At 37.9% G+C, this 15,173-nt stretch overlaps 1 protein-coding gene across 1 annotated transcript in view; it reads right to left on the reverse strand.

Moving 5' to 3' along the window:
- The window catches only part of prkar2aa (protein kinase, cAMP-dependent, regulatory, type II, alpha A), a 38,106-nt gene extending 23,478 nt beyond the window's left edge, over positions 1-14,628 (reverse strand). Inside the window, exon 1 of the mRNA XM_056463531.1 lies at positions 13,169-14,628. Within this exon, the coding sequence (XP_056319506.1) occupies positions 13,169-13,421 (253 nt within the window). The 5' untranslated portion in view covers positions 13,422-14,628. The remainder of the gene's footprint in view (positions 1-13,168) is intronic.
- Between the last annotated feature and the right edge of the window lie 545 nt (positions 14,629-15,173).

Raw genomic sequence — 15,173 nt, forward strand, 5'->3', positions numbered from 1 at the left:
AAGGTTTGAATGGCAAAAACAGCATTTTTTTTGTAATGTTTGTGCAGGACGTTACTTTTATAGATGCATGACTCTGAGGTAACTTTGGCCGATCGGGTACCTGTGTTTGAGCTGCCATCTTTAGTTTTATCCCAATTTTTAAAAGTTTTTTATGTATATAATAAGTATTATTATAACCAATTTGAATTGCTTTAGATTCGCTGTTTACCATTCATCAGTGTATTAACAAATATATATATATATTCACTATCCCTACATCAGCAGGTGTAATGCTGTGTTCACACCAGACACGGAACGCACGAATAAATCGTGCTATTCATGCTATCACATGAACATTTTAAGTTTACTCGCTTCATTCGAGAGTCAAAATTTACTTCATTTGCACGTCAAATTCGATTCACAATGGACACGGGTTTGTGTCATGGGTAGGGCTTCTGTCTGCCCGGTGACTGTTGCTTTGTTGCTAAATGGCTAACATGGATTTCTATTGAGATAATAGCTGTGCTTAAGGAAAGCTGCGTATATTCGTTCGGAGCAGTGTCTACTAGGTCCACTAGGTCCTTTCAGAGGTGCACCCAGCTCTGTGGGAAACCATACCTGGATGATGGAGGCTTTCAGCGGTGCTTCCAAATGAGCCAAGCACAGTTTGATGAACTGTTGTCTTGTGTCTGCAAAAGGATTTCCCCTCGGGACACCAAAAACAGGCGCTACATCATAATCACGCACCTTCAAGAGCAAGCTCCTGATTGGTTAACGCAGCGCGAATGTCGCTGAACTTCAGATTTTCCAACTTGAGCTATTCGCGCAAAACGCTCAACTCGCACCACCACATTTGCACTGCAGGATGTCTAGTCGTGTCTTTGCATTGACCAAAAACTTTGCTAGTTGCAAAAGCTGAATAATCAGTTAAAACCCACTCATTTGTCACTGAAATAATCGATGATTAATTGTTGAGATAATAGATTATTGTTTAAAGGTCCCATAAAATTAAAATATAGTTTTTTAGATGTTAATATCAGTATTGTTAGTTTTTAATACATCTCTAAGCTAGTGTGCTCCAAAAAAGTCACAAGAAGATAAAAAACTAATATAAACATGTCAAGCTTGTAGTTTGTCACTTCCGCCTAAATGGATCAATGATTTTAGTCATGTCACCACATACTACAGTTTCTCATTAAATCATAACCAATCAAATACTCTCTAGTATCTGACATGCCCCGCCCCCTTCAAGACACTTCTCATTGGCTTTTATTTGATGCGCTTGAGCTCAACCACTCACACTGGCAGAGCGGTGAAAAAACAAAACTATTGGATGTTTTTTTTAAAAAGGGGAGAAGCTACAGCGCGTCCCACGATCTCTTCGTACTTCAATTGAGATTACATCAAAAAAAGAATAAAAATGATTAGGATTACATCTAACAATCGTTAGATGCATCAATTATCAAAATAACGGTTGGTTGCAGCCTTAAAGTACATGTTGATTGAACAATATTTTTTATTGATATTATGTCAAACAGTTTAAATGAAATGAAAAGTGTAGTGTTTAAAAAAAGTTTAGTGTTTGATAGAATTTTTTGCTTATATTCTTAATGTATAGTGAGGATGTCCGAGTAGCCAGAAGTGAGTGATTGTAAAGCGCACTGCTGCTCCGTTTGAGGAAATTTTGAACTTGTGTACTTTTGTCCTCAGGAGTTTGTACTCCCTAGTTAAACTTGTCAAGTCCAAACTACAAAGGATGCAAGTCAGATATTCTACATACTTTATGCTGATGCCAATTCATTCAGCAACTAGACACACAACAACTACTTCTCACATTACAATTATTCTACACCTCCCCCCTGTTATTTCAAAGAAAAGTACAACAGTAAGCACATGGAGTATAAACGCCTTGACTGTTTGAGGTGTATGCACAGTCTGCAGAATCATCTCGTACAGGGCCATGCAAACATAAGAAACTAGGCTTTACAGTAACGCATGTTCACACGTGTAGTTTGGTTGTTTTGGTTTGCTTGTACAACACTAAAAATAAAAAGGAACATCAAGACTTATTACAAAGTGCTTGCATAATGTCTTGTTTTTTGTTTCTTTTAGAAGCCTTAGCTTGGCGTTAGGGCTTAGGGGGTCTTAGGTCTGTGATCGTGATGCAGATCTTATCCAGGAGGCATGGTTATGTGATATCTCCAAATATGCCATGAAGCAGCAGCATAAAATTTCAGATGCAGCAGCAACACAGAGCCATGGAAAGCTATGCAAACAGCTGTCATTACAGCAGAATGATTACTTTAGATCTTGTTATTGTGCGACATCTCAATATTAACAATAATTTTAATATCATTTTCGCAATAAAACTCTGAAAACTAGACTTCAATTTACTAGAACTTCTATGTTAAGCTGCATTGACACATTCTACATTTTTAAAGCGCCATATAAAAATAAATAAATAAACATTGTGTAGCTTGTCAGTGAACTAGGGCTCTGTGTAGTAAATGCTGCTCTATTTGCACATTAGCACATGCTGGCTTCACCTGCAAAAAGTTCATGATACTCTCCTTCCATTATTGTGCAGCCCTAGTGCCAACACCTGTGTTTTGAGCAGTCTTGGTCTGCTTGTTTGGTGTGCACCAGTTCGCACAGTATTCATACTTACTACATACAGTTAAGCCACTCCAACAGAAAAAGTACACAACCTGCCAAGTGTGAGCTTCCCCTTAAACATTTTACCCCCCAAAAAAGCATAAATAACATAACCTCATTTCTATAACAGGCTGCTGATAAACTACCTTTCTATAAGCTCTTATGATTATGTTGTAATACGCTGCTTCTGAAATCAATGTCCAGGGTGGGAAGAACAAACAGGGTGAGGGTAGTTAGTCACCCTCTTGCTGAAAGATAGATATACAAGGAGGAAGTGCTAAAGTCCAGACTGTTATCAGAAACCTCAAACATGATGAATAAGAGATACAGACACACCCACAAAACATACAAACAATAGACAGACAAAAAACAACTAGTGAAGTGCCAGAAGCTGGTATGGGTGCATTCCTAATAAATGAAAGGTTCTGCAGTAAACACAAAGTGCATCACGATATACTCTGGAAAATAAGTTGCGACTAAAAGCAAATGTTTTAGATGTTTAACAGTGCAGACATCTCAGGGCCCTATTCGGTTTTTGGGTCACTGTTTCGGTACGATATACTGTATACTGTATATACTGATATGTTCAGTAAAAAACAAGATATTTTCTATTTTAAAAAGTGCATCGTAACGTTTATTTACTTATTCAGGTAAAGCACTTATCAGATTTCCTGCAGGAGTTCTCTTCATGCTTTTAGGTTTATTATTTAAATAACAAAGAAGGAAATTTAGTTTAAACAAAAACAGTGCCATACAGTGTGGGCTTCTGGTCCCAAGCGCAGCACACATTAATTTCATTCTTATGTGAAAGCATCCCAAACTTTAGTGCTTGCCGCTCAGTAATATGTTTACAAGACAATGATTTCAAATTCATTCAATTTGAAAACATTCTGATTTGAAAACAAACAAGATTTTTTTTCTTTTTAAACATTTATTTGGACAGCAGTTGCTTTTTTGGGGGGGGTGTGAAGGCACAACCTTTTGAAAACCTTTGAAACTTTTAAATGATGCTGTTATCTTCATGTAAAATAAAATGTGCCATCATGCACAAGCTTATTTATGTCTTCAGTCTGATCAGTCTAAAGATTTGTGCAAAAAATATATCAATATATTAGGGTGCAAGTCACATTTTAGAATCAAATACAGCGTCAATGCCTTGTATTATTATAATCAGCAAGCAATTTAAAGCAAACAAGCAGCATGTGGGAAACACACAACACAATTTTGTACAAATCGAAATTTGTGTCATCCTGCACGATTTGCTTGCTTAGCATTAGGGCTGCACTATATTGGAAATAACCACACTGCAATATTTTTTCTTTTCTGTGATATAATTTCACTAAAACAGTTGAATCTATTTGTAAAGATATTATTATTTTAAATTGATTAGGAAGATGCTGAAAATTGAAAGTGCATCTTCATAAAATATAATAAACAAATTACAAGGACAGATGAATACAGTAGGATTTAATGGATTTAAGGGGAGTGTAAAAGTTCAGGTAAATAAAATCCTTATTTAAATGTATAAAAACACTGTATAGTCTTCATTGTATAAATAAGTGGTTACAATTAATGTTTGCAAAAGCTCCAAAACAAGCTTGAAATGCTTAGTCACATGCCCAATAACACATGCAAATAATAAACTTTCTCTCTATTATGGTTAAACTTCAATCCACGAATGACATTTGTGGTCTGAACTGTGGAGCATGGTGTACCATAATCCTCAATCAGCGTTGAAGATCCTGCAATGTGACTAGGGCTGCACAATATATTATTTCAGCATCGATATATCGCAATGTGCATGTCCGCAATAGTCACTTTGCATAATTTGCAATGTTGAGTTGGGATTTTTGATGATCAGCACCACCAAATTATAACCATAACAGAGTGAAGGTTTATCATTTGCATGTGTTTTAAAGGCATCTCAAGTGCATTCAGGCACAAAAAGTACAATTGTAACTTTAATGAAGAATGATTTTACTGAAATATTCATACAAGGATGACTACACAGTGTTGTTTTACATTTGACATTTAATTATTCAATTTCTCTACCTGAATACTTATTTTAACTGTTTATTATTAATTAATGTACTTTATTCGAAATAATTTTGCGTTCCATTTATTTATTATTTTTATACGTTAATCACACTGGATGATCTAAATTAATGATTTCTTTCCAAACAGAGCTATTTACAGGGTTTCTGCAGATATCATGTCAAATTTAAGACTTTTTAAGACCATTAAGTATTAAATTTAAGACCTTTATCACAATATCAAAAACACGCATACTCAAAGAGAAAATTCAAAAATCACAAAATTAGTGGCAAAATAAATGTATTCAAACTGAACAGTAGTAAAGACAGATTTTGAACCATTTAACTACAGAAAAAACAAACAAACAAACAAACATCTTAAGGTTGATTTATACTTTCGCCTGCCACCGTATCGCGCACCTCAAGAAACGTAAGAGGCTTTTATACTTGACGCGTTCGCCATTGAGATATTTTTTTAAATGACAGGGGGAGGTCAAAAGAAACAGACAGTAAAATCAGATGGATAAACAGAGAATTAGAAAGTTTCCGAAACTACGTCATATCTTTAATATCATTCAAGATTTTTAAACTAATTGTTTTAATTAATTTCATAATTTATTATAATGATTATAACGATTTTTTATACCATTCAAGACTTTTTAAATCAAACTTTTGAACTTTTGATGGATTGCTCTACAGTTATATTCTTTAATATGACAAGAATAAAAGCAAAAAAAAAAAGTACAATTACTAAAAATACTGACTTTTTTATTTTTTATTTTGCTCACTCAAAAATTCACACATTACTGTCTGGCTAATTTCTGTCCTCTACTTAGAAGCTAAAAAGGCAATAATGGTCCAACAATCCTGTCAAATTATCTCCAATAAAGCATAGAAACAGGACATCAGTATATTGTAAACTGATACATATATTCCTTTCCAGTAATCAAAAGACATAATTTGTTCATTAATTTTACTTTGTAACTGGCAAAATCTATGACTGGTGGGAAAAACATATTTTGTAATATTAAAACCACCTGGGTGTCCACTTTTGCATGGCCTCTTTATTTGTTTTAATAAACTTATCCCTCTGGTTTTTCCAAACTTTTACAAAAACTTTCCTTTCCCACGGCTGTTGTAATTTTTAGCCAAGAATTATTGGTAATCTGGTTCTTCCTATGATCACGCATGGACGGATCATAAAGATGTCTGTACAGTCATAACCGTTTCAGACAAAATCTCATCAAAGTGTTTAAAATTCAACTCAAATTAAATGCGACGCCACACGAACTGTTCACCCGAGTCTCAAAAAATTTCATGATTTCTGCCAGCCGAAATCATGTCGCGCGCACCCAAAGCGAACCTCTGCAAACACAGCAATGACGTCACAATCGCCACGTGCACTGAGTTCAATAACAGAAAGCTGATTGGCTATTGAATGTTGGTTTCATTTGTAGTTGTAATACTGCAAATTACATTTGGACTGGTGAAATAAAGAACTACAACACCACGAAAAGCAAGAAATAACAACAAAAAAGAATTTAACTGAGCATTAGATGTAGCGTTACATGGACATCGGAAAAATAAGACCTGTGCTAAAACATTTAAGACCTAGAACAGCGAATTTAACACTTTAAGGCCTAAAATTTAGATTTTTAAATTTTACACTTTAAGACCCTGTATTTAAGCCATCTGGTGAAATTATATTCATACCGCACTACACTGTAAAACCCAAAAAGTTAAGGTAACTTAAACCATTTGAGGAAACCGATTGCAACAAACCATTTAGGTTCAAAACCAAATCCTAATGAGTACTGTGAACTTAAAGTAGTAAACGAAGCAATTTGTGCAAAGTAAAACCAAACAAGTGAAGAGAAACCATTTGAGATAAAAAAAACTAATCTGTATGAGTACTGTGAACTTATTCCATTTAAGTTGAAGTATTTAATTAACTCATTACCATGAACAGAGTTCAAAACTCTTTTCAAATGAGTAGAATTAACTTCCAGTCAATTTTGAGTTAACTATACTCATTTCATTTGATAAAGTTGACTGTTGGGTTTTACTGTGTGTATATCGTAGAAAAACATAACGCAATGCGAGAATTCCAATATCGTGCAGCCATAGACGTTACTATTGCAGATGCACAAATTGCGATATCAATGCTAAAACAATATATTGCGCAGACCTACTTGGCAGTAATTGCATTAATAAGTAGCTTTTGTTTAGATTTAGGAAAAAATGGAACTTATATTCTACGAACCTATAGTGTAGCAATTATTTATTTACTTAAAATGTAAATGTGTGTGTGTGTGTGTGTGTGCGTGCGTGCGTGCGTGCGTGCGTGAAGCGGCAAAAACATGACTTCAGTTCAGCAAAGTCAGGAAGACGACATTCTCAGATGAACCGCATCATGGTTATGACTACACGCTAACTGCCTGAAAATATACACACTTCCTTTTTACGTTTAGTCCTGTATGATCCTCTCATTCAAGTTTCACACTTTTTAGATGTTGCAATAATATACATTACATCTTCAGTCATATCAAAACACATTGGCAACAGGAAACCCAGCAGTGAGTAGGAGAACAAACAGTTTCTTTGACAGTGCATTTGCAGGTGGCCGTGTTGTGGGAGTATAGAGACTCCTTAAAGAGTCCTTAAAGCAGCAGACTGCTCTGTTCCACTCTGATTATCATGATTAAAAAAAAAAAAAAAGCACACTCTCTTTCATAAGAGGACCTAAAACACGCAAGCTCTACATTTATATTATAATTAATTTCCCTTTACTTCACAATAGAGCTTTTCTATTAAAAACAAATTTGTACACAGTTATTCAAGGGTGCTGTTCCAGACCAAGGCCAATGAGAAATGCTCTCTGTTTTTCAATAACGTCTGTGCATTCAGGTTTGGGGTTTAGTAGAGATGCAGTGTGGTTAAAGGCAATGGTGTCATTCGAATTCAGTGACGTTGTTTTGGTCGGCGAGCTATAAAATACTAAAAACTGAAACCTCTAACTGCACTTTTAACTTCCTTTACCTAAAACCTGTTGTAATAAAGTATTCAAATCTGAAGCAGTCAAATCTATTGAAACATACTGCAAAACACACTGGCAGCTGTGCAGTGATGTGCAGATGTTTTCTTGACAGAATGACGCAAAGCAAGAAAGATCAGGGTGGGATGGTGCTTTCCTCTGCCTAAACCATGCCCCAACATGCTTTGGATTCCTCAGCTCACTCGAGCTCCACTGTGGAACAACATGTGCCTCACTCTTCTGTATGTGCTTCAGTCAAATGCTATCATGGTTGGGTATGCTGACAACTACGAAATACAAATGAATTTATGAATCTTGGCACTGTCCTTTGACCCAGATGTTCTTTGGCCGATGATGACGTACTAACAGCAACTGTGAAAATAATCTACCCAGGTGTTTTCAAACAACAGCTTTTTCAACAACAGCAAACTAAAGCTAGGTTCACACTGTTAGTCCAGATCCAGTTACGTATTTGCAAAGCTCACTGGTAGATTCACCAAACATGTCAAAGTGAAGAAAATTGCTTACAATAACCTTGCCTTCATATATTTGGTTTATTAAAGTCTGGGTAACTAGAATTCTGAGAAATGTTTCTAAACGCATCATAAATGTCTCACTGTTGAGTTAAACTGTTATTCACTAATTCTGACTGATTTTTGGGCAAAGCTAAAACAGTGACTCAATCAAGCCAAAAAGTGGCATTGCCCCTAACAGTACAATAACTACTCAGGGCTCGAAATTGCGACTGTTTTGGTCACGTATGCACACAAAATTTTATCAATGTGACCTCAAAATAAATTTGGGAGCATTGGTGCGAGTGCATAAAAATTGCTGCTGTGCGACCAGTTTTTACTGCAAAATGTTCACTGCATGCACGTATTTAGGAGAAATTCTCCTGCACCGGAAAACGCCAAACGCAGTGCTCAGGAATTGTTTAAAACAGGTGTCATGTCAACTTGCTGCAGTAAACAAATCCCGCAATGGTTGCCCCGCCTTCAAGCTCTTCTTATTGTCCCCCGCTCTAGAATCTAATGTAAATGGATTGGTTAATATCAGCTGTCAATCACTCAGTTCAGGTGAAAGAGAGCTACAGCCACAAAAATATAAAGGTCTAAATATGAGAAAATGAAAAAAACACTGACAGATTTTGTTTTAGAAACCAGCTAAAGTTACAAAAAAATGGAACATCTAATAAGTGATCATGTGGTGAATGTTAATCCACCATTTACACTTTTTGAAAAGCGGATAAAAGACTTCCAGTGGGTTAAAGTGCACTATGGAAATGACTAAAGCCATTTCACGTAAAGCCGGTGGGACGGAGTTTTCAGGTAACAGTGTTTGCCACATTTACACATTTTAAACACAAGATGCTTTAAAGGGGTGATCCACTACAATATCATATTTTAAACTTTAGTTGATGTGTAATGTAGCTGTGTGATCATAAACAACATCTCTGAATGTAATACACTCAAAGTTCAATGCAAAGGGAGACAATGGCTTTTACAGAGTTAGCTTAGCAAAGCCTACAGCGAACAAAGTTTGAGTACTACAAACAAATACATCCAGGCTAGTGAGATTACAAGGGCTTCCAGTTACACTCATTCACCCTGCGCAGCGAATGGGCGTGGTCAGAGGCGCTGTAATGTTGTAGCAGAGAAAGCTAAAATGCCGTCCAAACGCTACTATTTCCACAGAGCTTGTTCTGTTTCGGTATTTGGGCTTCCAAAGGGCACGATACAAAAAGCAATTTTAATTATGTTCCAGAGAATTATGAAAATATTTATAGCTAGCATTTGACAAAGGAGAGCTTCCAGAGTTCAATGCTGGATTCAGCTAAAAACTCCTCCAACTGACGCAGCTGTGGATTGTGAGCCACAACCTGTAAGGATTTTTATTTGTTAAAATTGATCAACTACATTCACAGTTTCTAGCGTTAACGGCATGTTGTAGCAAGGATGTAAACAAGGATGTAAACAACAGGAAATGTTGTTTGGCACTGCTAACAAATTAGCTACAAATTCATTTTTATCAGTCAAACCGCTGTAAACACTAACAATCTTTAGCAGCACTGCACTGACTCTCTATACAATATACGCTTTGCGTCTCGCTATGCGGCTGCTTTCCGTGCATTATACATCTCAAACAACAAACTCACAAAAGATATGCGAACAGTTTATATTACTTACACATGCTTATTCGAATATATGTAAAAGACGCTTTATTTTAGAGAGCAGGCCTGAGGTTCAGCTGTGTGCTCGTTATTTTCTGTCTGATTCAGGCAAACTGATCCAGAAAGCGCGTGCTTGTAGGGGCATGACATGGAGCCAAATCTGCGAATCACAGCACATTATGTTAGCTGATCAATCAGAGCCTCTTGAGCCCCTTTCAGAGGAACTAGAAAATATGACAGCCGTTTTCCTGTTAGCTGAGTAGCTGTTTATAATCAAGTAAGATATATGGAAAAATAACGTGATTTTCAACAAGTGAAGCATGTTGAAGCATGTAAGCAGGGCCAGTGGGCATGTGCAGATTTTTGTTTGTTTGTTAGTTTCTGTTAAATATGTTAATCTAAAACTTGTAGTAACGTTGCTCATAATTTATGGTACGAGTGCCTAAATTTTGGCTGGTGCGCCTGCTACTACATATTACAACCAGTGGTTTACCCATTCAACTTTCAGATACTGTTACTTTTCATTGCAATTCTACATTTTGGTAGATATAGAGCAGAATACAGTTTAAAAACATTGAGCATTCAAAAAATGCTTGTAAATGCAAGCTGTACCACTTTTTCTTTTTCAAATCGCTCTGGAGCTTGTGCTCTCATGGTATCTGTTGGTGCTAAGCAACAATGAGACATGCTCGCCTTGAAGACAAGAAGGTTTCAACTGGATGCTTTTGATTCAGAATTTAAAAAAAGGAAAAAATCCACTGGATTATTAAACCTTATGAGGGAGAAGCAAAAATCTGGTAAGCGGACATGCACATCTTCAGCAGTCTCAACATTCAAAGAGGTGTGAAGAAGACTAGTCTAACTGAAAGTTTAGTCATGTTCCAGTTGACTTTCACTTTAACACAACAAAATTCTTGTTTCTATAACATGCAAAATCAAATCTGGGCCCATGTGTGTTTCCTGAAGAACAACAAAACTCACTGCTTTACTAACATGATAGCATTACTGCAGAAACAAACAAGCTAATCACAATTGTTTCGTACATAATTTGTTCATACAACATTGGTAAGAACTGTTGTCATCACTTAGGTGATGGAGAGCTTAATTTCTACTACCAAAAAAGTGTGAAATCAAAACAATATCAGACTATTGCTATAAAAGTAGTGCTGCACAATATATCATTTCACGCAATGTGCACATCCGCAATAGTCAGTTCGCAAAGATATGCAATGTTGAGCCTGAATTACAGTTGACCAGGAGCTACAGAATTGTATTTAATCCTTTTATTCATATAGAATTTATGATTTATGCAAAAAAAAAATCTTACTTAGAATTTTTGTCTTAGCAAAAACAAGACAATGCCACCCTAAAGGCAGATAACTTTGCTTGTTTTAAGGAAAAACCCTTAATTTTGACTTATTTCTTCTGACGGTGAAAACAAAACAATATTTTACTTGCTCTAACATTTTTTACAATTTAGACTAGAAACAGGACAAAATAATAAAAGCATTTTTTGCATGTACTGTATCTGAATACTTTTAGACTCCCCAGAAAATCATCAAATCATGCTATTCAAAATATCTTGTGAAACTTTATTCACATCACGATATTTAATCGCAGAAAAAAAGCTAAATCGCAATATCAGATTTTTCCAATATCGTGCAGCCCATTACAAAAAAAAAACAAACAAAAACAATCTATGGACTGTTCTAATTTTTCTTGCTATTTTGTCCTTTTTAAGTGGCTTTTCTTACATCACCCCAGGCTTCCATTGTCATTGCACTAAGCCTGTAAGCACAAGGGCACTCATCAAAATTGCCTTCACATTCTCCTAATGAACGACTTAAAGATATAGACTGCGCATTAGCTTTCTTATTTTGCTCAAATGCATGACATTTTTAGATTCATATGTCATCATACGAAACTATCCTTTTAACTAGGTTAAGAGACCTATAGTTCCAACCACACAAGTTTGCAATGCTGTTTGTGAGTTTTGCTGAAACAACCCCAGAGCTGTCAGACTGAAACAGATTTACAACTTATGAAAAAATACTTACATATATATATATATATATATATATATATATATATATATATATATATATATATATATATATATATATATATATATACATATACATAGAGATTTGGTCCAACAGCAAGGCAGTTGCACTAAAAAAAGCCACTTAGCTCAATTATCCACCATTTTTAAAATGCCTAAACATTTTAAAATCAGACAACTACAGTATAAAAATGTAATTTAAACTTGCCTTTAAACATCAGCCAATGTTTGGTTCAGGAAAATTGCTTGAATATTTGATTAGGTGGAGATTACAACCTACTGTCGCTTGATTATAACCACTGTGCATGTAAAAGTACATTTTGTTCCATGTTAAGATCATTCAACATACTGCTTTACTACAGTATACAGCAGGAAAGCATGCATATTAAAACGTGTGAAGCGAATGATGCACCAGTTCAATACAAACCACTGAAAGCACACAATCTTGAGTGATCTCAGACCAGATGTTACACAGAGATAGGCACGGACTTCCCCATTCCGTTCAGTATTAGGTTATGAAAACAATTACAACCTTAAATATTTAAACAAACAATTCATAATCCACACAGTGACAGACAGGTATTGCACACCCTGCGGCTAGATGAAATATGATTAAGCGATTTGTCCAGGTGAACTAATTCCCCTATCCATTTCAACACCGCTTCCTCACGTGGCCCAGATTTCCCACAATCACTTCTTTTTAAGAATGCTTTAATTCACAGATGCTGACTTCAGAAATGTCTGCCAGTGAATCTGCTCGGAAAGCGCAGCTGTTCGCTCTGCACTACATGAAAGGAAAGAGGGGCTTGCTTTGATGTGCACGAGCGCACCTCTCTCTCCATTATGAAAAATCCCTGTTAGCATTCTCAATGGCCAGCCCGCATCCATTCATACAAGTAATTCATACTGCATGAACGGGTTAGCATCGCACTCACGCCACAAGCCGTCAATAATCAAAATGAGCTGCATAAATATTAATGCAAATCCATTACTAGAGCATTTTAATTTTGCATGCATTCTGGGGATGCCTAGTGCAGGCTACTTGTCACCCTGTCAATCAAGCGCATGGATGAGAGCGAGTGCCATGGAAACAGCCTAGATAGGACCGTTGCTCACGTTACCCATCATCACTAGGGAAATCTGACACCCTTGTTAGCCGTGCAAACACACTATACACTAAAACAAACGCAATCTCATGGTTTACAGGCAGCTCATTTAACAAAAGAGACACTCACGCTCAAAATCTGAGTCATCGTCCTCGTCATCTTCGTCCCCGTTGGACTCTGTCTGCATCGGCTCGCCATCAAACATCACTCCCTTCCCCCCGGTTTTGGCGGCGGCCCCGGACCCGTCCTGGCTCCTGGTGTCCCGCAGGCGGGTGAAATACTGCACGGCGAACTCCACCAGGTCCGGCGGCCTCTGGCGCAGCACCTCCACGGTGTAGCCTTGAAGCAGCTCCGTCAGTCCGACTGGAATCTCAATACTCATGTTTGAACAGTAGTAGGGGTTTGTGCAGAGATCTGACCCTGTTCTAAATGGCTCCTGAACTATAGTACAAAAATATAAATCAAGTCCTTCCCGTATCAGTGCATGCAGCGGGTTACAGCGCAAGAAGCTCACGAGGGACTTAGTTAATTTTCGTAGCAAAGGTCAGCTGAAACCAGCCCAACACATAAGATTCTTCGGGTTTTTCTTTCCCAAGGTGGGAATTAATCAGGCCGAGTAGTAGAAAATAAAGGCTGACAGCTGTGTTTCCTCCTGCTGCTGAACAGATCTCTTGTCTGTACTGTACTGTGCGTTGATCCAATGGCTTTAAATTAAAATCGCCCCTCTATTGTGTAGTATCGTACAAAAATAAGCGATGAATAGGAGTCAAAAAGTGGAGTTAATAAGATTAGAAGCTGATTAAACCCAGGCTGAGTGTTAGCGATGCAGCTATCTGAGTTAGCAGATGAGGCCTTGCCTTTGCTCCAAGCGTGTTTAGTTTCTGTGTCAGGCGTTTGGCTGTTTGATAGCTTGATTGAGGATATGCGAGAGAGAGAGAATGAGCCAGTCGCGTGAGAATCAACTATTAAATATGCTTAAATTCAAGGAGCTGTTGATATGTTGAATGACAGCTCCGCCTGTCGATATCACCGGCGTCTCTCTAGTCCGTTTTCCTTCAAAGATTCACGGTTTTGCTGGTCGTTGTAACACGGCAGGTGTTGTCGAGGAGTGTAGGTAACGTTAACGGGCTCTACGCTGTGTCGTCGCCGGGGGTTCGTCAAGGAGCGAGGCCGCGCCGGGGTGAGTGTGCAGGCGGCCCCGCGCTGACAGGGACACCGGGCTGGTGGGAGACCGAGCAGAGTAGGCCTTCTAGTCTTGGGAATTCGGACAAGTGTCAGTTGTCACCGGAAAGCACGAAACGGCGTCCACGGAGACGACGACACCGGTACTCGCGTGCCTCCAAGCACGAAACTGCTACGAAAACCCTCGGTAAACTCCAACCTCTGTGAAGCTGCGGATATTCGCGTCGCCTGTCGCTGTCAGAGCCGCGGTCCTGAATGCATATGTGTCTGGACGTCGAATAAAACAAATTTCGCCATGTATGAGCTGAAATTTTCTCGTTTTTTCCTGTGAGAACAGACCGCTGGTTCCTCCTGAGGTGCACACTCTCTCCTTCTCCACCGCCGCTGAGCCTCGGGGGCGCGGTCACAGAGTTCGAGAGCGAGCCACAACGTCAAACCCTGATGGACGGCGAGATGAACCAATCGCAGCGCAGCATGAGACACTAGCTCCACCCATTTGAAGCGTGCTTGTGCGAGATTTAGGAAGTGGGTGAAGATGAGTTATTCTGCGAGGCTGTAATGGGGTTCAGGGCCAATTCTGACCTCAGCGAGAACTCAGCATTGAGCAATACACGGAATCCCTCTTTCAGTGAGTAATGCAAGTGAGTTAAGTAAAAACAAAAGTAGCCTACAACTAAACTAAAAGATGGCGCTTTGCACGCGTATGCCGCCATAAAACGTCAAACATTAACTTTTATCATCGAATATGATGTACAACATGAGTCGTTTATTAGGTCAACTCTGAAAACGCAATGGCTACAACTAACTTTGAATTCCTAGAAGGGCTCGGTGGTCTACAAGGCTCCATCTTAAGGAGAACTGATGAAATTAATATCCGCCTGGAGAGCAGGAGTTCCCTGTCAGTAAATATAGAGCAGTCGATCTATTCTCGGGTCTCCATTCAGGTCGCAGG

This window comes from Danio aesculapii, chromosome 8, assembly GCF_903798145.1.
Source record: "Danio aesculapii chromosome 8, fDanAes4.1, whole genome shotgun sequence".
NCBI lineage: Eukaryota > Metazoa > Chordata > Actinopteri > Cypriniformes > Danionidae > Danio > Danio aesculapii.